This window comes from Aythya marila (assembly GCF_965140915.1).
Source record: "Aythya marila genome assembly, chromosome: 24".
Lineage (NCBI taxonomy): Eukaryota > Metazoa > Chordata > Aves > Anseriformes > Anatidae > Aythya > Aythya marila.
This window is the reverse complement of record NC_139065.1, coordinates 2888981-2916060: the sequence shown is the minus strand read 5'-3', so window position 1 is coordinate 2916060 and position 27080 is coordinate 2888981. Positions and strand designations below refer to the sequence as shown.

At 44.8% G+C, this 27080-nt stretch overlaps 1 protein-coding gene across 7 annotated transcripts in view; it reads left to right on the top strand.

Annotated features, from left to right (window-relative positions):
• Window positions 1-27080, top strand: part of PPP1R12B (protein phosphatase 1 regulatory subunit 12B) — a 112858-nt gene that overhangs the window by 13722 nt on the left and 72056 nt on the right. For all 7 annotated transcript variants that reach the window (XM_082778349.1, XM_082778348.1, XM_082778351.1 and 4 more), the window contains exons 2-8: window positions 13752-13882; window positions 15682-15800; window positions 18549-18708; window positions 21084-21228; window positions 22812-22886; window positions 25318-25397; window positions 25952-26097. In XM_082778349.1, coding sequence (XP_082634475.1) covers window positions 13752-13882; window positions 15682-15800; window positions 18549-18708; window positions 21084-21228; window positions 22812-22886; window positions 25318-25397; window positions 25952-26097 — 856 coding nt within the window. The remainder of the gene's footprint in view (window positions 1-13751; window positions 13883-15681; window positions 15801-18548; window positions 18709-21083; window positions 21229-22811; window positions 22887-25317; window positions 25398-25951; window positions 26098-27080) is intronic.

The following is a 27080-nucleotide window of genomic DNA, read 5'->3' as shown; positions in this document are numbered from 1 at the left end:
ATTTTTTGCCTGTGATTCACCCTACAGTTATCCGCGTTGAATTTCATCTGCCATTTTCTCAGCAGTTGCTCGGTATTGTAAGATTCTTCTGCCAGTTCATCCTTTTTCTTTATTCTCTTGAATAGTTTCATCATCCAACTTTGTCCCCTCGGTCATCGTCTCATCTCCCGGATCCTTTGTTCAGTGCGTTGAGCAGCACAGACCTCAGGAAAGATCACTGGGAAGAAAATCTACTGCATATTCTTTGGGGCTCTCCCCACTGTGAAAATATTTCCAAGGACTAGAGCCTTTCACAGCCCTTAGAGGAAAGAATTTCTTCCTTAAATCCAATATAGATCTATCCTTTTTTTTAGTTTTAAATCATTTCCCCTTGTTCTATCACTCCACTCCCTGAAAGAGTCCTTCCCCAGCTCTCCTGCAGCCCCCGTTAGGCACTGAGGGGGGGATGCTTTGTGATATCTTTGGGTCTCCTGCGTGATGCTCACTGCTGCTTTCCTCTTCAGCTGGCAGGGTGTGAGCCACTCGGAAACGAGACTGCTTTATGGCTTTGTCAACAAACCCTGCCCTCGCCTCCATTTCTCCCATTGCCCAGGAGCGGCAGTTGGGGGACTGCGTGCCGCCAGCTCAGTGCACGCAGATGACACAGGGCAATAAAGGTGGAAATTGCCATCTTCTAGCTGGACTTCTGCCTGCTTTTGGTTTACTCGAGGAATGAGTAACTGCCGCAGTTCACCTGGTGGCCCAGTTACTCTGCCTGCTGCTTCTGCAAATAGTCCTAGAGGTGGGGAGCTGGCCCCGACCGCTCCTCCCGTGGCCGTGTGGGTTTGGTGCTCGGTCCTTCCCTGGCTGTGGCCTTTTTTGGCATCTGTGTGACACCTAAAGCCCTGGCGGAGCGCTCAGGAGTTGCTACGGAGCTGGCAGTATCTAAACCACGCAGGGCATGCGTGTGGCACTCAGCAAGTAACACACCCCATTGCTGTGTCTTACAGCAAACTTAAAGGCTTGTTTCAGGTCTCTTTCTTCGATCACAGAGACCACGGCTCTCGATTAGACTCAGAACGTCTTTAATGTCGCTGGGGAAAGCTGACACCGTAGCTCTGTCCGTTTTTCAAACCAGTAAGGTATCTGGTGTCATGCTTTGACAAGAGTTTAGTGTGTGGCAACATCCTCGGCACAGCTTCAGGGTCAGGTACTGTGGGCAAGGCTCTCGCAGAGAGATTTACTTTAATTTGTTTTATACAGGATTAAAAAGAAAAAAGAAAGAAGCCCTTTCTTATTTGGGAAGCCCTAATGGCATTAATTGATTTTATTTTTTTTTCCTGTGAATAAAGGCAAGTTGAAAGAAACTCTTCCTGAAAGTGCAGTTGACATTTGAAAACTAATCTTCATCAGCTTCTCCAACCTGTGTTGAGCACACACCTTTATTCAGCATGAGGAGTTCTCGAGAAGTTTGTCACAGCGCAGCCGTGCAGACTGCCATAAAGCCATGAGTTCCTCTCGTCTTTCACCTACCAATTGAAAAACTTCAGCCAGGTTAAAAACTTCTGCCCTAGTTCAGATCTTAACTGCTGTATTTAGGTAGTATTTTGCTGTTTTAAGAAAATGTATAGCTTAATTTGCTGTTACAGCAGAAGTTATTTAAAGGTTTCCTTACTGTTTGAAAGACAATATGGCCTTAAAGCTGCACCACGTTAAATAATGCTCCAAATCCAAATAACTGCTCTGGAAATGGTTCTGGTCCTGCCAGGACAAAACATGGACTCACTTTCTTTTTAGAAAGTTTTCTTTACCCAGTGCTGTCTTTGCTCCCCCACTTGCTGCACTTCAGAAAAAATAAAATAGTGAGAAAATTGTGAGTTCTGTGACTGGCACAGGGCTGCTTCCCGCTGGGAACTGGGACACTGCACGGCCCTTCAGCCCCGGTGGGTACTGGTCCACCAGTATCCAGACATTACCTCTGTCCAGACATTGCAGGGTTGGGAATGAATCGGTGGATTAACTGAGCGTGTATCTTCCTTTTTATAAACCAACTTTTTTTTTTTTTTTTCTGGCCACAAAGGTGAGATTCAGATGTCGAGACAAAAACTGCTGTGACTGCCAGATAATGATGTGTACAAAGACCAAGAGCATAGTGTTCTGCCTCTGAATAACGCATCAATCAACACAAGGAAGCTCCTCTCGCTTGTCATTTGCAGTCCTGTTTCGATGTCCCTGCATGCAGCCGCTGTTCTCATATTGGCCCACGCTTAGCACAAAGTGGGGACTTGGCAGCGTTTGCGGGAGCTCAGGGAACATCCCCTGTGAGAGCTTTGGGGTGTGTTTGGAGGGTTTCTGTGAAAGCAGAACTAGCTCTGGGGTGACTTTTTGGCTTTTTCTGTAGGGGAAAAAAAAAGGATTTTGGTCATATACAGCAGACATCTTGACATAAGCATGATATCCAAGTAAACGGTTACACAGCAGCTTGAGGCTTCAGTCTGGACCTGCCCCCTGAGCTCTGCAGTTAGGTAGCCAACCTCACCTTTAGGCTGCTAAAAAACATTCACAATTTTTTGTGCCTGTGGGCAGGAGAAGGCCCGGGGAGGCCCTTCCCACCCGGGCCTGGCTCGCCGGCCATCGCACCCAGCCTTTGCCAGGCCGCTCTCGCTGCCATAGCACGGCCCAGCCCCTCTCCATCCCCACAGGTGTGGTGTGAGTCCGAGAGGGCTGAGGGCTGATCCGTCCCCTGCACTGACAGAGCTGGGCTTCCTTTGGCATCGGCCCCTCCGCGCTGCTCCACGACCCCCGGCGGGGCACGTGTCAGCCCCGCGCTGCTGGAGGCCACGCCAGGCCAGCTGAAGCTGATCTCGGGTGGCCTCTTGGAAATTCAGAGCATGCGTTTATGTAATGTAGAGACGGTTTCTGCCATCGGCTATTTCACTGGCTTTGTGGAAACGCCGGCAGGAGCGGTGTCACCACCGACGGGGCACCTGAGGAGCCGAGGGACGAGGGGCTGGTCAGCAGGACGTCTCCCTGAGCGAACCTACAGCAGCTCCGTTTCGACTTTCCACCCAGGAGTGAAATGTTTGCGAGCTTTTTAATTACGAAATGTAGTTCTTTCAATCAGGAACTTAAAACTTCCTTAATTTCGGGGCAGGATTTTCTATAGAACGTCTTGAGCCGGTGCCAGGGCGCGCTGGCGGAGCGGGAGAGAAATGACATGCTTAGTGGTCAGAGTGACTGAGCTGGTGAGACTTGAAATGCTAATGCCATTGGGAAACTGGCAGTCCCTGCTTTTTAGTGCCAGAAAGGCTTTATTTTTAGCGTTGGCACTTCATCAAGTACTGGACTCGCTGCTGATTGAAATAATGGGTATTAAAATCATGTTGGAATTAATGGGGATGAAGATGATGAAAAGGGAGCGAGTAAAATGATAATCTAGACTGGATTTTAAAGTCAGTCCCGCGTGGCCTGTCACTGATTGAGGTATGTCCTCAGGTCTGAACGTGGAAGTGGCAAACCAGTCCCTCAGTTACAGAGGAGAAGCCTGATGGTGGAAGTGGAGAGGCACAGCGCTGGGTCCTGTTGGGACGAGAGATGAGTTCGGTGTAGGCTCTGGGTGCACGGGGGCACAAATACTGAGGCTGGAGGAGCTGGTGGAAGGACTTGATCCCAGCAGCTCCTTGCATAGTGAAATCCGTGTGTCTGTGGTCGTTGCTGACCTCGCTACTGCTGCCAGAATGCGATTTGATTGGAAATGGTAAACGAGGGGCAAGAAGACGGGCAGGCCTGGGTGCCTGCGCCCATCCTCCTAGCAGCACGTAACAGCAGAGCAATTCCGCTTTCTTCCCAGTTTGGTGCCATCTGTGCTTGACTGGATCAAGCGGGGAGCGCATGCGTGTCCAGCCGACCTCTTTCTTTTTTACAGCAACGGCTCCAGCTTCCCAAAGAAGGCAGAGCTGGAAGCTTTGGCATGCCGAGGGCTACCTCGGAGTGAGCAGATAAAGCTCCAGCCAATGGCGAAGTGAAGCGTGGTGCTTCAGCATTCACTGGCAGCATCGTTGCTGCATAGCGAAAACAGAAGTCCCCTGATAATTCGAAGGAATTTTACAGATGTTCAGCTAAGCCATCGATAGCCTAGCGCAGCAGATATTTACATCTACCTCCTCTTAAATAAGTCTGTGTCCCCAGCGCCTGTGTGAAGGCACGGAGAGCTGCAAAACGTGGTTTCTGTTCAACGCAGTTCTCCACCTGATAGTTCGTGCTGCTATTTCGTCTTGAAAACGCTACCTTCATGACATAATTATGCCTCTGCACATATCCCTCTTTTCCCTTGTGCTCTCCTGGAGCTGTGTTGTGCTAATCACTCTAAGAGATTTGTTGTTAGCTTCTTTTGATGTCTGGCATGGATACTGCTGAGTACTTCTAGTAATCGTTGGGTTTTATTATTTTTTTCCAATGGAAAAATCTGACATAATCCATGTCTCTTCTTGCTTGCACGAGAAGTACGACTACGCTGCTGTTAAAAAAAAATAAACAACATAGATAATTAATCAGACTAGAAAATGGATAGTACTTTTTTTTACCTCATTTTCCTCCCTTTTCCCCTGCTCTTTTTCATACTGAAGCTACCTCTTTCTGCTGGTTCTAATACAATTGCTTTGGAATTAGCCTTGCATGAGGAAATTAAAATATAAAGATTTAAAAACTTAAGTTCCTGGTACAGAAGTGCCAGTGCAGGATATTCTAGCTATAAGGACCCTGTGAAGCCAGAGCTGAGAAGAGAGAAGGGGAGGTACAGGAACTCCGTGGTTTTGCAGGACCAACAGTAAGAGCTGCTTTGTTTTTTCTCAGAATCGCTGCAAATGCAGCCCCTGCTGCTGGAGACGTGGGATCGCTTGGAAGTGGAATTTTTGGTAGGGCCGGCTCTGACAAATGCCCGCTTAAGTGTAGAGCTGTGATCATGAGACACAATGGCAAGGTCATACCTCTCAGTGCTGACAATTGCTAGTGGTGACAGTTGCAAGGCTATTTTGGGAGTGCTTTTCTCTTTGTTTTCTGTGAACTCCTCTTTCTGTGTTCCCAGATTTAACCCTGATGCTGTTCAGCTGTCATCGGGCTTGCCTTCGTTTGTGGAGTGCTGGCTGCGTTGCGCTGTATGTTGACATCACATAGTTACTCTAAATTTGCACTCAGTGGAAGATTGACTCCCTTCATCTCCAGACTAACCATATTGCATATATTTTAGACTTAAGACGGGAGAATATAACATGAGTAAGTCTTGCCATTTCATCCCTGTGACTGTGACCTATGTGTTGTGGCAGCATAACTTCACTGGCCTGCTAATTCTTCCAGTCCAGTTTATTAACAGGTAATGTCCGGTGGTGTAAAGGTTTTCCTCAGGTTTGCAGGAACTCCTTAACCATTTATAAAACTCCTCAAAGTCCTTTAGTTGTATTAATCTTGCAGCCATAAGGTTGTGGTAAAGAAAACCATCTTAAGTCTGAGCTTAAGGAGTGAGATGGCAAATGTTGGCTCTTGGAGTTTTCTCTTGTGACTGCTGGTAAGTCCTTAAGGGGAGGGGAAATTCGTCTCCTCCTGTGGTGAAGGGGTTTATGCTGTGGAAAAAGGACATCCCACCTAGCTGAGACAGGCAGCACCCTCTGGGTGTATCTGTTTCGTTAAGTCTAATTTACACTTTGAAAATATAGATAAATCAATCTTGTGCAAGGCAAGGTGTGGGAACATATGGCTGGGGCAGGTGGGACCCCAGCAATCTGGGTTTAAACCGACTTAAGCTGTTGTGGGGTGGTCTCAGATTGAATTTGAGACTGCATTTGCATGCACTCAGAACATTCTGCTTCTGGCTTAGCACTTCTTACTGCCTGCATTCACTGCACTAACACTCCAGCTCTTCAATTAGCTCAAAATAAAACACAAACATTTTAATCCGTTTGAATATGATCTGGTTCTGTCTGATCTTGTCAAAAACAGTCCCACTGGTAATGTTAGGAAGGAGTTTGTATGAACAAAAACCACTTGTCGCCCCATATCTAATGCAGAATCTTTTGTAGCTCATGGGTGGTGCAGCCTCTGCCATCCAAATGAGTCTGGGTCGGGTTTCCAGCATGAGAACATCATTCAGGGGCAGAAAGCTAGAGGTTTGGGCAAGTGAAGCGTCTGAGCAACGGAGGTGAGTCAGTTCTGGGTCAGAATGGCTGCAGACACGATACAAATCTGCGTATCATCGTCCTTCCCCACTGCTGTAAAATGCCCCTGGATTCACAAAGAATAAATGTGTGTGTGCACATATGTACGTGCACACACACAGATACCCTACACATCTGTACCTACAGCTGAAAACCAGTCAGAGTTCTCTGTGGAGCCTGCCTTGAGCAGGAGGTTGGTGGACTAGAAGTTTCCTGAGGTCCCTTCTGGCTGCAGTGGTTCAATGATATGTAAGTTGCTGTTGTTTACCTGACTGATGCAATCATGTGTGGAGAGCAGGGTGCTTTTTCATCAATTGCAGATAGTCCCTGCTCTGAGGATCTCATAATCTAAAGTATTATTTGTTTTGCTGTATGCAAGAATGGAGCGACTCTCTTCGGCAATTTCAGTTGCAGAGAGGGTCCTGAAGATCAGTGTGAGAATGTCAGACCACGGACACGGGGTTGTATGCAAGAATCTCAGGGGTGTTTGGTAACACTTTGACTAAAGAGTTTCAGGAATTGGTGTCAGTAACAGAGCAGAGGGAGCCAACCAGCGTTAGGGGACTGATGGATGTGTAGCTTTGGGGATGGTAGCAACTCTTGCTTTCCTCGATTGGAGGACGGTTAAAGGATGAATAAGGTGAGTTCATAGAGCAATCTGATTCAGCAGCAGCATTTTGAATAGGTAAAGAGGTGCCATGTTCCTGTGAGGCTGAGGAAAATATCAGGGTGCTTGAGGAGAGGTGGCACGTGGCCTCTGCTGGCCTGACATCTGTAAGGCTCGGTGAAAAGGCTTGCGTGTGTCTGATGTGCCAGTTTGCATGTTGTATTTCCATGTGACAAGTGGAGTTACCAAATGCCATTTCTATGCAGGAACCATGAGGGGTGTTACACGAGAATGTGGCACGCAGGATTACTGGATTTTCGCTCTTCCAAACAGCAGAAGTCACCAAGATAGGATTCTGTCACAAGACTGATGTATTCATAGCAGAAGCATGTAACACAGAAGCCAAGGCACTAGCCCTGTCTTCTTTTCCCTTTCTATATCTTACCTCTGCCTCAAGAAAATGCAGAGGTTCTCTCCTAAATCCTAACCAACCAAGAAGGGAGCACCAGGGAATTAAACAAGCCAAAATTAAAACCACAAGTAGTTATTACAGGTTTCCCGGCTGACTTTGATTCCAAGCTCTTGTATGCACACTGCTGGTATTTTATTACGTGATCGTATGACACTGGGCGATGCGACGTACTGTTTGTAAACTAAATATTTATTCAGTGGGGCTGCGTTTAGAAGTGCAACACGCTCACAGCCAAGTTCACCCTTGTTAGATGCACTCGTGTACACGGTGCCACCAAACCCCGCAGGTAAGCGGCAGCCGAAGCGCCCGTGCTGCTGAGGAGCTGCTGGCACTGAAGTGCTGGCAGGAACTGTTCTGCCTGAAAACCTTCGCGCTGAGTTCTCCTAATGTATTTATGTTAAACTGCCATGGTGCTGGCGAAGTTGTGGAGAAAGCAGTTGGCTTAATGTGGGTGCCTGTGACGGTGCTGCTGACATGCAATTACTACCACTGCTTCCGTGTTCTTCAGGGTTTGTAGCCAACCCTGTTTTTCCATGCAAAGCAAACATGTATTCCTTTTTTTCTCCTTTCTACTAAGCTGATCCCAAGCAATTTCTTAGAAATTTGTCAGGTGGTTTGGTTGCTCCCCTCCCTGCCATCCTGCGTGTATTTATTATATAGTGGGAACGTAGCACAAGTCGTAGGCTGGGGATTGACTAATTCATAGAACCACCGAATATCCCCAGCTGGAAGGGACCCACCGGGATCATCAGGTCCACCTCCTCGCTCCACACAGGACCAAAAATCAACCCTAAATCCGAGAGCGGCGCCCAAACCTTTCTTGAGCCGCAGCAGCTCAGTGACATGTCCATGTCCCTGGGGAGCCTGTCCCAGCGCCCGAGCACCTCTGGGTGCAGAACTTCTCCCAGACCCCCAGCCTGACCCTGCCCTGTCCCAGCTCCATGCCGTCCCCTCGGGTCCTGTCGCTGTCCCCAGAGAGCAGAGCTCAGCGCCTGCCCCCCCGCTCCCTGTGAGGGAGCCGCAGGCCGCCATGAGGCCTCCCCTCGGCCTGCTCTGCTCTGGGCCCAACAAACCCAGGCACCTCAGCCGCTCCTCACACGTCTTCCCCTCAGGCCCTTCACCATCTCGTAGCCTCCCTTTGAATGTTCCCTAATAGTTTTATGTCCTTTTTTGTACCGTGGTGCCCCAAACTTCACCCAGCACTCGGGGTGAGGCCTCAGCAGCACAGGGTGGGGTGTACCGGAGCTGCTGCATCCCCTACAAGCGAGCAGCGCCGCACGTTTCCACCCAGCGACTTGTTGGAGCTCGACTGCTGGTGCCGTGAACGCTTCAGCCTGATCCCATCTGGCTCCTGCTGCTCCCTGGTGTTGCTCTCTCTCTCTTTCCCTCCTGTGGGGGATGCCCAGGAGATATGCAAACCGAAAGCCTCGGCAGGCAGTTGGAGCTGTTGCGCTGCTGATACTCATCAGAAGTTAGACGGAGCTTGTGTGTTCTGTGCGCTCCGAGGAAGGAGCGAAGGCTAACAATGCCATTATAATAATGAGGTTTCATTCGAGATAACGATCAGATTGTGTCTGGTTGCTGAACAAGCCTTGCCAGGCAGGCAGAGTTTTGCAGAGCTGCTCTGTAACGTTTCCTGGTGGCCCCTTTTCGTTGCTGTAATGTAAACTCCGTGCTTTAAAGAAGAATGTGTTGGCAGCGGCTACTGGCGAAAAAATCCGGCGAGTGTCCCTGGCTGCTAAGGGCTACACCTGTTATCAAAGAGGGGGAAGCTAATATGCCGTATCTGCAAATTTTAGAAACTGAGCACTTCCTCCCTATGGAAAAACTGCTAAATGCTGGGCCCCTGCCAGGAGCAGAAGGAACACCATGAGCTGGGGATGGAGGCTTGCCCGCCGATGCCCGGGATTTAAACTGTACGAGCCAACTTTCTTTGAGCGGTTTGTCGGTAATTCTGGGCACTGAGTGCAGTTTGCATCAAAGGCTGCTGAAGCTGTAATACAGCAGTGCTGTTCCAGAGGTACGTGGGTCTCACCCGCTGCCAAGAAAAATACCAGAACGGCAAGAGATCAGCTTGCTGAAGATCTCGGCTTATCTCATCTCCGTGAAGGTTGTGCTCTGTCTGTTACAAGTAGAGGATAGAAGGTAAAGAAGAAATTAAAAAGTTAAAGAGAGAAAAAAAAATCTATGCTCTGCAGTTTAGCCTCTTGTAGTGTACTAGCAGCAGTTCTACACATGAAACAAAGCCACTAAACTTGGAAGAAATAAGCCCAATTATCTGCTTCTCTTTCTGCAAAGCAAATTCCAACAGCAGAATAGGGCAAGAGTGCTTCATCAAATTATTAACGTGGGGAAGGCAGCACTACTTTTGACTTTTTTCTCCCTTTCAGGGCTGGGGGGCAGGTGCCTGCTTTGTGATACTGCAGTCCGATGCAGTTACTCTTACAGTGCTCCCAAGGAACGCTGTACCAAATAAAAGAGGAGAACTTTGCATAGCGATAGATCCTCTCGGGTTACTGAAGTTACCCACTCCTAAATTTAAGGTTGCAGGATTAATAGTACTTAAGGGAGGACACATCTGCCACTTCACTTCCTCTTTGTCCTCTTCTCCTTCCTCCAGTAACCTCAGAAAACCTATTTTGCTTAACCAAAAGGTGAACTTTACCCTCTGAAACTCAGTGAAACTTTTTCTTTTCTTATAGGGTGTTTTACGGTGCTTAATTTTAGCAGGTAAGCTCAATAAAACATAAAACAGATACTTACGGAGGAGGATAGGATAGGGTGTCAGCAGTCAGGACTCTCCAAATTTTAGGTGGCCAAATATGTGCCCTGAGAACTTCTAAGCAGGGAGAGCTCCTGTTGTTTATAGCTCAGTAAAGCGATCTTGTGTATGGAGCAATTAACACCACAAATGTATGTGCAAGTGTGAATTCTGTGTAAACACGTAAATGTTACTCAGCTGATGCTTAAAAACCCATGTAGGAATACATTGCCACCCCTGCAAGCTGCCCTTCGGCCTGTACGAGCTTTGATAGGGTTTTTGAAGTTCTTGAAGTTTAGGGGATCTTTAGAAATTCCTCATTTTACTCATTATCCCACTTGTTAACCTCATAATTATTGCTGTAAGCCTTATTAAAACTGTTGTAAGAAACGCTGCAAATAATGCTGTGCCTGATAGTTTCTTTCAGGAGATGGTGATGGGATTTGGAGAACTGCTGAGGGGCTGCTCAGTGCCCCCGCGGGATGCCAGCTTCTGACATTTCTTTTCTAGAAATGCAGCGGAGAAAAGGAATCTCGGCCAATACAGTTTTTTGCAATATTACACAATTCGTACATACTGATGCTTGTGGCAGGACAGAATCGTACCTGCTAACGTTGGCTCAGCCCCGGGCCGTTTATACAACCGTTCACGTTACTCAGCTCCACTCAGGCCTGTCCGTATGTGGCGCTAACTAATGCTAAAATAAATATTTGCCGAGCGGTATCACACCGCTTGATCACACAGCGCCAACAGCAGTGTTTCACGATAGGTGCAGAAGGGTGGAGTGAGGTTATTTTGCTCAGATATTCCGGAATTCATTTTTGCTCCATTAAGGGCTCGATCCACCTTTGCCACGAAGCAAATTTCTAGCACCAATGCAAACAGCAAGCACGAAATCTGTGGTGGTTCCCTTGGGAAAGCGAGGCCCTGCCTGCTGTTGTCAGCACCCATGTAGCTTTTTTTGACCCAATGTCACTTTGTCATCGTTTTATCTCTTCAGGGGCCGGGCGAATCAAATTACTGCAGATTTCTTTGTAGGAACAGGTGGGGTTTTATCCCATTATCCCTTCTGTTCCCAGCACGCATTCCTTAGGAAACATGCAGGATGGAGACCAGCAGAATAATGAGGCTAATAACAAGCATTAAAAAAAAAAAAAAAAGTGTGTGGGGGGGGCTCTTTTATGGATCTAAACTATTTTTTTTTTGAGTCTAGCATATCCAGTGGCTCGAGGAAGTTCTGGTCTCTTCTCCTGGCCTGCTCCCAGCGTGTGCAGAGGTAGTGGGTGGCAGCTGTTGGAGTGGTTGAAATGATAAACAGTGTAAATACAGCACTCCAGCTATCAAATGCACATAAAGCTCACGGTATGAAGAGGTTCTCGAAGCTGAACTTAGCTCGGCACTTAAGCTGCAGGTAGTGCTGCTGTGCTGCCTTTCTTCTGGAGTGAGTATGCACAGGCACGCAGCGCCCGCCTCGCTGCTTTATCAGAGCCTCGCTGATAAAATTCTTCTGCGAGGCTGTGATTCCGCAGCTGGCCAGACGTGACGGTCCTCAAAAGGAGCCTCTGTGTGGGCAAACGCGTCTTGGCTATTGTCAGAGCAACGCGCTGGTACGTGATGGTAGTTTTATTTAAAAATGGGTACGGAACGGTTGTGTTCCCACGTTAAAATGTAATGGACTCGTCAATAGGGTTAAGTATGATTTGTTTGAGATGTGTCGGGGAAACGTGTGCTGTATTACCTTCAATGTGGGTGGCAGTGACGTGCATCTTAGCTCTGAATTTTTGCAGGCTCGGACGCAGATTCTTTTAAAAACTGCTTCTTGAACTGAGAAGGGAATGTTACGAGTTTACGAGTAAGAAAAATTCCTCACCCAGAGGATGCCGAAGCACTGGAGCTGGGGCCCAGACCAACTGTGGAGTCTCCATCCTTGCAGCCACCTGAAAATGGCTGGGGCAGGCCCTGAGCAGCCTGGTTTGACGTCGGGTTCAGCCCTGCTTTGTGCAGGTGATCTGAATAAGAGGGCCGAGGAGCAAACCTTGCTCCCCAGGCCAGTGGTCAAAGCTGCTTTGCATCTGCACTGCTGAGACCTGACGGCTGTGCTGGGCCCTGGGACTGCCCCGAGCTCAGAGCCCTTTGGTCCCCAGGGCGTTGTGGTTTGTTGGAAGGGCTGTGTGGCAAAACACGAGGTCAAACAGGGCCGGGAAACCCACTGGCACCTGAGCACAGATGCAGATGTGCCTGGTGCCGTTTGCCAAGTGCCCGGGCTGCAACCGCCTTTCCTGCAGCTGCCTTTGGGGAAAGAAGTTGAAAAGCCAGCCTTGTGGATGGCTGCTTGTGAACCAGAGAAACGGAGGGATGCTGGTGTCTGTAGCATAGGAGCCTCGTTTGAGCTTTTCCTTGAAATACAGGTAACAAGTGGGATGTCCCAGCTTCAGGCCTTGGTATAAGCAGTGGAGCCCAGGTGAGCATGGCAGGTAACACAGGATTGTCTCTTTGGGGGCTTTGCTTCAACACAATTCCTCTCCTGTCATAGCAAGTAATGAAGAATAGTGAGCGGTGCTCACTTTAGAAGAACAGTGCTGGATCTGCCCACACCAGGCAGTGTGAAGGACCGAGTGCTGGGGATTTTGGAGGCCGCTCGGCCAGGATCACCCTTCTCGCAGCGAGGAGCGAGGTCTCTGCAGCTGAACACGGTCACGGACGGTCCTTTTGCCTCCCAGTCATGCCTGGTGCTTCTCAGCTGAGGCACACGCACGGGGACATACGTATTAAATTGCCAGCTCATCCTTAAATAGCAGCCTCCAGTGAGCTGCGAACGCGCCACAGAACGTGCTGCAGCCAGGAATTTCAGGAAGGAGGAATTCCACCTAACAGAACTGCTGAGACTTGAAAATCTCGCTAGGTTTTCTCCTGGCAACTTCAAAGCTCGCAGGTCTCTGTAAGTGCAGGCTCTGGAGGTAATGGAGCAGCTCATAAAGGGTTGGCGGTCTCGTCCACAGCTCGCTGGGTCTGTAGGGCTAGCAGAGAAAGTTGTGCTTTGCTGTAGTCAGGAAAATAAACGGCTGCTGCTGAATAAGGAAGTCAGGCCAAGTGTGCCATGTCGCGTCCCATCCGATTTGTATGCAGCCACTTCTATCAAAATTCTGCTTTTGCTGTAATTCTGTCTGTACAGGGCACCACCCAATCTACAGGGGGGCTGCTTTACTCGGTCATCTTCAGGTTATGTTTGCCCTGCTCATCCCTACTGCTAGTGATGTTTCAGTGATTTTCCTGATGTTTTTTTGCTGATATTTGGGGGGAACAGCATCACCTCCAAAAGCACACAGCTTGCCTTGCTTAAAGGAATCTGATGCCACACCTAAAGCCAGTACAGATTTATCATTTTACAGTGTCTTTGCCCCGCTCCAGGGAGCCAAGCATGGAGTAGAGGAGGGAAACAAAAGCTTAGGCAAATTCAGAGATGGTCCACCTGGGGACTCTTTGAGTTTCAATTATTTTTTTGAAATTTCTGAAATTAATTTGGTTTAGTTCCCAGCTTCATGCTACTTTAAGTTTCGAAATATGCTAGCGCACGGTGTGGGAACTTCAGCCCAGGCGTTGCCCCCTGACAATAAACTGCAAAGGGAGGTTGTTCAACTTGATTTAACACCAATTTAACACCATCACTTTTCTTCCTTCTCTCCAATTCTTCCCTCCCCTTGCTCCCCTCCCTCCTTTCTCCCTCAGGCCTGTATAGATGAGAACCTGGACATGGTGAAGTTCCTGGTAGAAAATGGAGCCAATGTCAACCAACAAGACAACGAGGGCTGGACCCCTCTTCACGCAGTGGCATCGTGTGGCTATCTGAACATAGCAGAGTGAGTGAGTTTCAGGCTGTTCTGGGTATTCATAACACTTTCCACGTCTTCCTCCTTGGAGCAGCTACACAGACAACTGATGCTCTGAAACTCGTACATCTTGGAAGCAACAGTGCAAGTGCAGAAGATGCATTCCTTCTTTTAGCAGATCCTTAGTTTGTTCTGATGAAGGTGGAGCCTGGTTGTCTTTTGCTGATCCTATTAAAATGATTTATGATTCATTAGGTACTTCAGCAAAAGGGAAACGTGATGGCTGAGAGGCAGGCACACCAATCCGTGGAGAAGTGTAAGGAAGCAGAGCTCTGCTGCTGCTTTCCATGTAAATAAGCCTGTGAGCAGTATTCTGGTTGTGTGGGGACTTTAGAGAGAGAAGTGCAATGTCCTGGGCTCCAGAGTCACTGATAGGCCAACAACATCATTTCTTTTTCTTCATATAGAGTTTTTATGTTTCTGTTACTTAGCGTACTGTCTTACAAAAGACAGAGAAGCAAATAAAAGTGACTTAATTAACCCACTTGAAATTGGAGCATTTTTCTATTTTTGAGTACAACACAAGATACTGGGTGCAGTATGGACATAAATGGGTGACCGGGTTAGATCAGATAATCTAGTGAGCACAAACACTAATAAAATACATAGGGAAAAAAGAGACAGTAAATATTACTGAGAGTTTTCTCCAGTAGATGTTTAAAGCAAGGCAGGAACCTGCTGAAAGGGACTCCCAATAAAGATTTGACTTTTGGCACACTTACTGATTCCAGGGCTTGAAATAACATTCTGTAACTGATCTGAACACTCATTATGCTCACAAAGCACTAAATAGTCTGTTTGTCCCAGAGAAGGTACTGATACCAGACTCCTTCTTGTACACCAAGTTGCCCTGAGAGTTTGAGAATTGCCCAGATGTAAGACCCGGAGTGCTGGAATAATTGGAACCAAAGAACCAGCAAACATAAGGAGTAATTTCCTGATTCAGATCACTCTTTCTGTGATAAAAAGGCTGCATCATAGGCTAGAAGAATAAGGGAAAAATAGTATTTCACAAGATGATCCTCCACAGTGTATTCTAACCAAAAAAAAAATAATAATCTGTGGCTCAGTTACTTCTGTGCATTGTCCTGCTACTGATTCTGTACCAGTTTGTTGGTTTGTTTCCTGCCCCTCTTCCAATACTAGTTGCTTTATTCAAACACATTATGATTCTTTCCCAGTCATACCATACTTACATGTATATATTTAGTCCACCACAGCTACCAGAAAGTTACTGCAGTAGGAATACTGGTAAGTATTTATCAAAGATGGTGGTTGGTTTTAAAATTTATTTTCAAAAATACCTTTACCTTTTCTTACCTCACCCTCCTAGATTGGTGTTTAAAACACTTTTTTCTTCCGAGAATTTTGTTGGTTACAAGATGTACAAGCTGAAGAAGGCATTAATTGTTCCTGAATGAACTTTTGGTATATTTTTAAATAACACAAATTAAAAAATAGATGATAGCTCAGATTATCTTTTGTTCTCATCTTTTTTTGAAAAGCATAATCTTATTAGATGAGTGCAAGAACTGAGGTAATTTCAATAACCACAGAGAAAGAAAAACTATTTGCATGAGCCACTGACCAGGGCCCTTGCATTTAACAGTGAACTTTTCTGGAGTTGAAATTCGATAAGAATATGGAACGCTCATTTGAACTTGAATGAGAAGGCCAAATACCTTGTTCTGCCACTTGCTTTACTGTATAAGTTGCTCTGAAGCCTGCACATGAGTTCTAATACATTGGTATGGGTCTCATTTCTGTAGGTATTTAATTAGTCATGGAGCTAATGTGGCTGCTGTGAACAGTGAAGGTGAAGTCCCATCTGATATCGCAGAGGAAGCAGCCATGAAGGACCTGCTTCTGGAACAAGTAAAGAAACAAGGTAAAGCAGTGGTGGGGTTGAATACATGAGTTAGAAACCCAAAGAAAGAGGTTTTGTAAAGAAATCCTGAAGGCTTTCTGCATGGCTATAGATGGAGAGACCCGAAATCTGGACTGAGTGGCAGCAGAGAAACTTTGCTTCAGTAGCAGAATGTTAGAATGGAAGCAGAAGGTTTGTGTTGTGCAGTCTCTGTCCCTGTTAGCAGAATTGTTAGCAGCAAGACATCACAATACCGAAAGTTGATTTGTTTGATACGAATGGAATCTGCATCACTGGAGGTATTCAAAGCTTGGATGTGTACAGCTCTGGGCAACTTGATCTGGCTTTGAAGGTCTGCCTCCTCTGAGCAGGGATTTAGGCTGGAGACCCACCAGGATTCCTTTATATGTAGATGATTGCATGACTCCAGGGGTTGGGGTTGGGTTTGCATGCTAGATGGAATCCAGTCTTCTCTAATCAATGTGTTCTGCTTGGCACCTAGTGGATTTTTGCAGAGTTGGAATGGTTTTTGTTTTCTTTAAGCTATATTCAGGTATAATTAAGAAGACACCACTCCTTTGCTACCTCTGTTGATCATGTTGCCGTTCCACTGTGGAATCGGTAATTGTCTGTATGTGAGCTGGTTGTTATTCATGCGACTGTTCCTGTTGGAAAATTCACACAGAATCATGCTTTTTTCTGGTAAAGAGAAACTTTCACTTTCTAGTCTTGTGGTATTTATGACAAAGTTATCCTGATTATGTTCCCTTTTCCCATCCACTTTGAATTAAATAGCTCTTCTCTCATGCTTACTCTGTGCAGGTGCTTGAAAAGAATTGTCTTGTCAGCCTTTGTGTTACAGGGCTGGTCAAACCGTGCCCATCTCCTCTCTGCAGCCAGGCTTCCTTGGGTGACCAGGAAGACAGAGATCCTTTCTTTACATCATTGTAACCTGCCTCTTTAAAGTGGGTGATGAGAACTGCAATAACGTAGTTGAAACCTTACAGGGCATTAAGGCAGTAATTCTGCCTCTGCTGCAGATATTTTGCCTGACACTTCTCAGGATTCTGTTTGGCTTTTTCATTGCTTCACCACATTAGCGGCATCCTGCTAAGATGCCCTGAAACAACCATCTGTCTCCACTGAGAAGTTTCCCATTGACACAGTTTAAAAGGATCATAATTGCTGGAATAAATGCGTTATAAGCTTCAGACAAGCGTCCATCCAGCTCTTTCTTCAGCAGTAGCTGAAAGCAGATGCCTAGGGCAAAGTACAAGAACAGGACAAGCTTGTATGGTTCCCCTCCCAAACATTTTCCCAGCCTCCAGTCACCGTGCCTCAAGGAATTCCTGAGCCAGATGGGCTTTCTGTACATTTGCAAATCCCCCGTGGATCTCTATTTTGTGGACTTGTGCAGCCTTTCCTGGGAACTCCAAGCATGTATAGCATTATATTTAATAACTACAGATGTGCTGCTACCCTTCTACAAATTTCTAATTCTTGTTTTAGTCTTTGCAACATCCTGCAGTACTTCCCAATTCAGAATCTGAGGTGATAAATAGTATTATTAGTATTATATAATTAGTATTAATATATAGTATATTTAGTATATAATTATATAATAATTATTATATAATATATTATATAATTTAGTATATAATTATATAATTAGTATTAATAGTATAAATAGTATTATTATTATATATTTTTTTAGGTCTAGTGCCCTACAGCTTCCTTGGTAATCATGTTGTTGTTATATTGAAAGAATTAATCCATAGGGACAGTTGCTTTTCAACACCATTCTTGATTGTTTTTGAAATTTGGCATCTACTTCATATTATTTTCCCAAGTCCAAGAGCCCTAGCCTGGTTAATCTTGTATGGGGCTGTACCATGCTTGTGACTGCATTAACGTGAAAAAATCCACTCTCTAAAACAAGCCCGAGATAGTTTTGCCTCTTGTAGGTTTGATTGAAGCCGCCCCTCAGCCAGAAGCACCTGCTCTCTCCACAGAGTAGCAGTGGTTTCCTCAGGTGGAAAACTTGTGCCTCTTGTTATCAGCAAGGCTGTGTCTTTATTCCAGGTGTACGTATCAGTGGACTTGTCTGACTTCATCTAAAGCAGATCTCTTAAGCCATTGGAGTAGACTTTTTTTTTCCTCCTTCCATCCCCAGAATGATTTAGAACTGTTTTACCAGAATCTGGTGGTTTGCAGCTCAGAGGAATTGATTATATGTTTCTTTCAGAGTGCACAGCATGAGTGGCCTTAGTGCAGTCCAGAGATACCTGTACATGCAGCTTGCTGACTTACTGAGCTCTGAATGAGCATGCAGTTGGGCTTGTGCTGGTCTTGCAGAAGATGTCTTAGGATCATTTCTTCACATTTACACTGCAGATTGTGATTGCACCATTGTTTAATTCAGTTTGCTGTGCTGTTTGTGATGAGTTGGTTATTTCAGTCTGGAACACTGCATATTTCGAATACGACCCTTCCACCGTGCCTGGTTCACGGCAGAGCTGGTAGTTGATCAGGCTGGTTTGCAACCAGTGTCTCAGCTTTTAGATTTTGTTGCTAGTTTTTGTCAGACAGCTTTGAAGTTTCTGACAGTGATGCAGGAGTTCTCCCAACTCCTAGAAAAAGCTTTTGCTGATTTTTGTGGAAGATGGAAAAGAGGTTGCTAACACTGTATAGCAAATAAAACATACGGTAAGTTCACTAAATGCATGAGAGCTTTCACTTGATAATCTCTTCTGTACTTTGCTGTCTTAGGTGTAGACCTAGACCTGGCAAGAAAAGAAGAGGAGCAGCAAATGCTACAGGATGCCCGACAGTGGCTGAACAGTGGGAGAATCGAAGACATAAAGCAGCCCCGGACAGGTGCCACAGCTCTTCACGTGGCTGCGGCTAAGGGCTATTCTGAAGTGATGAGGTAGGAACTCCATCCATGGCTGGTTAACTGAGTTGAGTCTGGTTTCCATAAGGAACACGTCCAGCTTTATGGTTGAGAGAAATGTGTTTCATACCTACATCTTTATGCTTTCTCAAAAGGCTTTGTAGAATTATGTGCCCAGCTGTGGTGGTTCACCTGGATATGTGTAGGGGTTGGAAGGTTCCCTTCTGTACCTCTAGGCCTTTAGGGAGGTTAAAGCTTTTCTGAGACTGAGACATAAATTAGAAGGTCAACTTTCACTATGAGAGTAATAGTTGTAGGGCTAGGAAATTAACCCTGTCAGGGGATGAAAGTGTAACTTCAGCCTACAAGGTGACAATACATGCTGCATGGCCATCACAAACACCCCAACAGTTTGTGTCCAGCTCGTCAGTCTAGTAGGAAAATGCAGTGTCCTCCCCTACCTTCCTGTCCCCTGCCACTTAATGCTACTGCTCTTGCAGCCATCAGCAGTGACAGAGAGATCCCACCACTTAACAGTTCTGTTTCTGCTGCTACAGCACTAACGAGCTTATTATGAACATAAACGTGCCCAGTGTGGCACTTCCTGGCAATGAAGCATCAATATTTTTACAGGTGAGGTCAAATCAGGGATTCCAACAAGAAAGGTTTTTTCACCATTATTAATGTTTGGGTGGAGCTACCCATAAAGATCTATCTGCAAGGTTACTCCATTTCCCAGGTTAAAATCCTTTCTGGAAACATTCATCCAGCCCGATTCCTTATTTCATAGCTTTAAGTGCCATGACTTGATGTGTAAGAGCTGCTTCTTATCAAGCTCTAGTAACTTTGTTATTCTTCATGTTTCCTCTTTGTATTCATTCATTAGAGCTTATAATTGAGTTATGAGCTGTCTGTGCCTCTGCTGTGCCCAAGACCAGTAATTCATCACAGATCATGTGGAATAGCAATCTAATATCTCCCGAACAATATGGGATGTCGATCCTGGGGGTTTCCAGGGGAGGGCTGTGTAGCCAGTGGTCATCAACAGAAGCTGCATTTGCTGTTTGCAAGGTGTCTAGTTCTGATCAGCTACTCCTTTGCATTAAATGTTGTAATGATAAACAGATCTCACAGAGAGCTGACGTTATTTCACTCTCACATATTTTATGGCCACTCTGTGAGTTCAAATATAAAGCTTCAGTGACTTAAACCAAAGGCGTTGAAAGCTAGAAGCTCACTAACTCTCAAACGAGACAGAATTTGTCTGTGACCTTCAGTCTCTTAACAACTACATTCCTCCCTTTTGCCAGCTGGAGAATCAACATAAAGTCAGAACCTGATTTCAGATTTCTTTCTCCGTGAAAGAGAATCTTCTTCACAGAGAAAGGTGCAGGAGTTTCAAGACTGTTCATGTCATTCTGGGGTCATGCTAGACTTCCCCTGAGCTGGAGGAAGGTGGCTGTGAATGGTGGAAACCCACCATGGAAACTTGCAGTAGCAGTTTTACTGAACTTGCAGAATTCCCCTGGGATGTTCTTTAATATTTAAGCAGCTGGATAATGGTTTTGATACATGAGTGGCTCAGTACTTTCACCTGATCACTTATGTACTACTGTGCATATGCCTCTAAAGTTTCAGACTACAGTTGTCTCTCTTTTGTTTTGTTTTTAAATATTCAAGCCCCAGATGCTCTGCAACCCTAGCACTTTGCTCTGATGGAGGAGGGAGGCAGGTGGAAGGTGCACAGCAGTGACAGGGATGCAGGGCTGCTCCCTGGCAGGTTTTAAGCTTCGGCTGTGCAAGGTCTAGGCTGCAAAAGTGCTGGAGTTGTAGATAATTTAACTGACGAATTTCGCAGCTGGCGATCAGTCGGTAATGTCTCTGCTTCTTACCTGGCAGCCCTGCCAGCGTTGGCTTTTTACAGACCATTCCTACAGCGTGTCCTTGTTCACCAGTAGAAGCAGCACTGAACTTGAGTTACCAAACGTCCTGTCCATGCCAGGTGCTGTGCCAGTCCCTTGTCACAGGGCTTACACTCCAGAGAGATGTTGCTGGTTTGTTTGGTGCCTGTGTGAATCTGGTGTCTCTTGTCTGTTGCAGCAGTCCGGACTGGGTCACCAATGCCAGATCAGAAATTAAAATGTTCTCCAATTTAGGACGTGCTGAAAGGCAATCTTATCAATTAGACTCATTGCAGCAGGTGTTTGCAGTGCCAAAGTCACTTCTCTCATTGTACCGCACACTTCTGTTACGTGTGTGAGCACATCGACCGGGATATTGCTGAGATGAATAACAAAAAGCTGCTGGCATACTTTAAACCACGTTCCCTACTCTGTGACTTATGGCGTGACCTCTCTGTGGGCAGAAATCCTTCCTGGGTGGGCAGGACTCAACACTGCTTCTTTTCTCAGGCTCTTGATCCAGGCTGGCTTTAATTTGAACGTCCAAGACAACGACGGCTGGACCCCGCTCCACGCTGCTGCGCACTGGGGAGTGAAGGAAGCTTGCTCCATCCTGGCAGAGGCGTTGTGTGACATGGACATCAGGAACAAGCTGGTTAGTGAGCACAGCTGTTGGGACGGCATGCAGTGTGTTTTATATCAAGATGCCAATCACCTTTTTGCCATAATTGCTTATCAATTTGATCCAACAACGTGACAAAGTTGTATGGTGAGCAATTGTCCTGCACGTGTACTAAAGCACCAGAAGATAAAGACTCTTGACTGAAGGAAGGAAGAAATGATTTCAAGCTCTACCAGGAAAGATTAGTGATGAAACTTTAGGACCAAGAACGTGTGAGAGGATAGGAGCTAATCTGTGTTTTCCTATTTTAGTGTAATCCTGACAAATTAAACAACAACAAAAGTCTTGGAGTGCACAATAATACACTAATATGAAGGTACAAAGCATTGAAAACTCACAAACCCTTGAGGAACTGCCAGTTTAAAATCCTTCCTGTTCTACAGTCTTGGTCATAAAAAGAGAAATCGAAAAATTCACTTGTGAGAAATGAGTAAAGAAAAAGAGGATATTTGTGAGAAGGAAAAAAAAAACAACACTTCTAATTGCTAGAAGTTTCCTTGAAGAGCCCGTGGGTTTTCAAGAGCTGCACTGTGCTTTTCCAGGGTTGTTCTTTGTTTTCCCTTCCCTGCTGTGATGTCCAGGCAGTGTCTGTGAGCCGCTTCCTGCTGGAGCGGATTCAGTTGTGCCATGACTGCTTCTGTAGTAGGAAATGAGGTTGTGTTTACTTGGAACAGCATCAGGGAACGAAAGCAGATGAGAACTTGGTAGGAGAATTGTAGCACTATGTGGTTTGAGCACATCTATCTGTGCTGCAAGCTGATGCAAAAGAAACAGCTCCAGGAGAAGGACCCGTTTTACCACGGTGAGCTCTCTGGCATTCAAAATCCCGAGAATCTTTTTTTGTTCTAAATGCCATCAGAAGCTTCTCCAAAGTGTTCAGAAGGCATGTGGGTTTACTATTTTAATAGACTTGAGAAGAAACAGATGCAATTATATTTGCTGCATTCAAATGCCTGCTCTTTCCTGTCAAGAACTATTACCTCAATAGTCAGATGGCCGAGACGATCTGTATTTATTTGGTCACTGGCCGTCAGGTTTCATTATGTGTTGTTAATTATATTGGTGGTTATAGCTTTAGTTATGGTATAAATGTAGCTGATTTCTCATTTTATGCCCCAAAGTATTTTTTCTGATTTACTTTATTTGTGAATGCCCCTGGATGTGGGAAGAGCTCCCAAATCCTTTGGCCTGCTGGTGATTGTCAGCCTTTCAGGAGGTTCATATACGTAATGATATAGTAGAAAAAGTTTATTACAATCCTTCTAAGTCCAAGAGTGTGCTTTTTACAAGCCTGGAAACTTTAATGTATTCCTCTTGGCTTAGATTTGATCAGCAGGAATGAGGGAACTGCTCCTCCTCTGATCGTGGATCGCGTCTTGAAACCACCATCACTGCCACTTGGCGTTCCCTGCTGTAGAGTGCAGCAGGGTGCGTTGCTCAGCATCTGGGGGGGTGTAGTGTGTGTTCAGTTTTGTTCTTCACTTGTAAATAGTGCTTTCTGGAAGACTCATGGCATGCTGTGTTGGCTAGCTTCTTGTGTTCTTGTACTGTTCCAGGGCCAGACGCCGTTCGACGTGGCTGACGAGGGACTGGTAGAGCATTTAGAAATGCTGCAGAAGAAGCAAACTGTGGTGAGATTTCGGCTGATCGTTTTCCACCTCTCCAATTACGTTTCTGTGCACAGGTGTTCCCTAAAGAATATGGTGTCAACACAGGCATGAAGCTGAGGTCCAGCGATTTTTGTTAGTCGTTCAGAATCTTTAATTGCACCAATATTTTCAGTAGCTAGAAATCTAGAAAACTGGGTGATTGTATCAAGAAGGTCAGAAGCATGCTGACAGGCAGACTTCTGTAAACTGATAAGGAACTGTAGTCATCTTTGGAATTGCTCTTCTGTAGTTACTCTTAGCTCTCTAACACCAAACTGGTCTTTACTTAATGAGTGACTACCCAAGTCAACTTTGGGTCTGTATTTAAGGAAGTATGCTGTCAGTGGTAAGAAAGATATTTGTTATCACATCTGCCTGTCTTACAATAGGGAGACTTTTGATTGAGTGAGAAGAAATTATAATCTTCAGGGAGTTCCAGACTGGAAAAAAATCAGTGATTTGAAAACCATATTAAAGTGCTGTTTCATAATGCAGTGAAGATACTGGAAAGAGTTACAAGTAGAAAGTTGCTATTTAAAAAAAAAAAAAAGGCAAAAATATATCTTGATCTAAGTAAAGCCAAAAAGTTGGTTTGGGATTACATTTTTTCCTATTTCATCTGGTCTACACAACTATATTGCCTGGGTGCTTTCAAAAAATAAACCAACCTTCTTTTAAAAATAAATAAATAAAAATCTGAAGGTATCATTTAAAATGTTGGATTCAGAAACAGACATAATGAGAACATTGCTGATAAAACCCAGTAAAGTATTTTGAGGAACTGACAATGTGGGTGGTAGAACTCGAACTCTGATCATAACACAGCTGCTGTCATCTTTAAATAGCACCCTTAACATTCACAGAAACTTTTTAAAAATTAATCAGCTTCTCCCTAAATGAGGTGTTGATAAATACTACCAGCGTTGTACTGCGGGTTTCCTCCTATCTAACTACACCAGGATTGTGCAGATAAATGCAGTGTTTAGAAGAAAAGAAAAATAAAAACAACCAAAGGAATTTTTTGGATGGGTGCTAGCCCATTTTTAGGCTTGCTTTGGAGGGATTAGCAACCCCCCTTGTTCCCTATATTAGTTGCGCTATATAAAGGCCTCTTCCTTTTCATTTATTAAATGAGTGTAGCAAGAAATAATAGAACTGGAAAGAAGAGAAGAATCTTTTTTTTTTTTTTCCAGTGGATGTGCTTTTTTTTTAATCAAAGATCCATTTCATTGTGTGTGTTTATCGTGTGCCACTTTGAAATCGCTTAAAATAGAAAGCTTAATTTGTTAAGGATAAAATAGGCAGTTCCAAAACACTTCTCTAAGTGCATTAGTTCACTTTCAAAATGGCTCTTAAATCAGAGTTTTTCAATCTAAAGCTTAAGTACAGAATACAGAGAGGAACAATGTTCTATCCCTGCTAAAAGATTTGCTGCTGTTACAGGAGAGAAAGGGAGTTCTGTTTGCTGGAAGCAAATCGTTTGATTTGTTTGGATTTGTTTTTCCAGTCTCTGAATTCCCTGTGAATGGAGCAGGCTGTTTCCCACACTTACCTTTGATCCACTTCAAAAGTTTGTTCAGTTTATCAGTATGCTGTACCCCAAATTTTGGCATTGGGCTGGTCTCTGTGTGGCTTTTCCTACATTCAGAATTTGCAGAGCTTTTGCTTCTTGTCCCAGTGTCAGCTCCTTCTATCAGGCGAGGAAGAAAACCATGCTAGACATGATACAAAGGAGACAGGCTTAAAAGTGAGCCTCTAATTGCAGTCCCTTTTTTTACCTCAGCTGTCACTGTGCTTTTTAGAGTTTTTGGTTACTGGCTTGTCCGTCAGTGGTGACAAAATTCGCGCTGCTAACTGGACAAAATAGTTCAGCTGCTGCAGTGATTGCGGATATTCTTGTTCGATGCATTGTGCTGGCACTTGAGGGATTTAAGAAGTGACCCACCCTTGTGGAAGATCCAGCCGGGACAGGGCGCACTTGAATACTTTCCTGTGAGATAAAGTAAATAATAAGTACACGGGCAGCAAATTTTAAATTGGTTTCATGTGCCCACAACCACGTATGGACAGAGCTCTGTGTATCTGTGTGAGCAGAGGCAGGGCAGTACCGTGAAAGTCACGATTTGACTCTGGGTCCCAGCAGATCCTGCCCCAAACTTCTGTTAAGTTCTTTGCTGCTGGAACCTAAGGCGGTGCTCAGTGTCCTGCTACGTGCTTCTGGAGCTCTAGTCTAAGACATTCAGCACTCTTGCAGATGTGTGTCTGTTGAGCTGGCTTCTTAAACAAATTCACGTTTTCCATCTAAGAAGGTTGGGATGGTCGTATGCTGCGGTAATTATTGGAATTGTGATGAGGTGGCTTGTTAAGATGTCTCTCTTTGTTCTTTCTGCAATCTTCTTGGACTTCTTGACAGCTACGAAGTGAGAAGGAGACGAGGAATAAGCTAATTGAAGCTGACATGAATGGCAAACCTCAAAGTGGACTCTTCACGAAGTACGTTTCCTTCCCCTTTGAAAAGAAGCTGTACAGCATGTAACAGGAGGCCAGCTACATCTGTACGCAGTCAGCTGGCCTCAACTGCTTTAAAAAAAGTCAACTGCTGTTCATGCTCATTTCATGGTTCCTTTTAAATTTAAGTTCTTTTAAATATAATTTTACATGTTTCTTAGCATACCCATACCCATAGAACGAAGAGTTGGCTTGGTGTTTGGTCCCCCAGCTTCTGCTCTTGCTGATTATCATTTTAACCCTCAAGCTGAAAACTACAGCTTTGAAGTTGCAGCCCTGGTGATGAATTGTGTAATGCTAGGAAAAGAGAGGAGGCTGCATTTCTTTGGACTGAGAAATGCTTGCAAACTTAGGAAATGCGAGACTGGCATTGGAATCCATAGAAAATTGGCAGTGCTGGAAGCGCTGGGATGCAGTCTGTGGACTGATTTTTGTCCTTTTGCATGTTCTGTATGTAGCAAAATTTGTCTAAGTGTTCCTGAGAAATAGAACACAAAAATAACTCGCCTGGTAATCCTTAAAATTTCCATTTCTTGCAGCAAAGAGAAGATTCTCTATGAGGAAGATATGCTGAAGTCCATGGAGATGGAGGAAGAGAATAAGGACTCTAGCAGTTCTAGCTCTGAAGAAGAGGAAGAAGCTGAAGAAGATGAAGGTTCAGAATCAGATGCTGAAAAGGAGTCAGGTAAGATATAGTATAGTTTTGGATATAATAATTAGCCGAGCAATAGTAGAAGTTTGGGTTGAGAACTGCTTTTTTTTTTTTTTTTGCTTAGTTGTTAAGACATCCTGAAAGTCTTACTTGAAGTGTATACATGTAGCATATGGAGCACTCTATAGCTAGTGTACTAAACAAGCTTATCTAAATGCTAACCTTCACATCAGCATAATTTTTGCAGAAAAAAATGCTGTGGATAATATTTTAATTTCTACTTCCAGCTCACTTGAGCTTAAGATAACGCATTGTTCATAGGTTGTTTTTAAATAGTTTTTTTTTTCTCGTTGGCCATTTTCAGATGAACATTTCAGCTGCTGCAAGATGGTAGAAAAGCAGTTGAACATGTAGGAAGTTAATAGCCTGTTGTATTTTGGATCAGAGAGCTGAAATGAAGGGCTGATGATGTTCTATGTAATTATAGAGATGAGGAACTTTTTTTCTGGCGGTGATGGATCATAATTGCAGAACATAGTGGAAAATAGGAATTAAGTACATCAGGTGACATTAGCCTTTACATTATAGCATATTGCTGGCATCTTACTGCTTTTCAATCTTGTTCTTTTTCCAGAGTTTTTCAGGCTTCCTTAATGAGTTTAAATAACATATATGTGCAGCATAGATAATTTAAATAAAGATACTTAATTTCATGATAAGCCAAGACTTGCTTGTGTTTAATTTTTCCACAGAGAGAAAGATGGATCTTCAGATACGATGTGCTTAATGGTTAAACTATTTTTAACATCAGCTTACTTGGCTTATATCCCAGTTATAAATAAGTCCTTGTAGAGAGGTGTAATTTAAAGTTTTGTCCTGATTCTTGTATCAATAAAATTGTCACCTGTGTTCCAGTCTTATGAATTAAAATTATTATCGCAGTATGAGAGGTGTTGAGAATCCAGGGTGATCTTTACAAAGCTGGTAGCTACAAAAGCTGTTTGGGTATGAAGGTA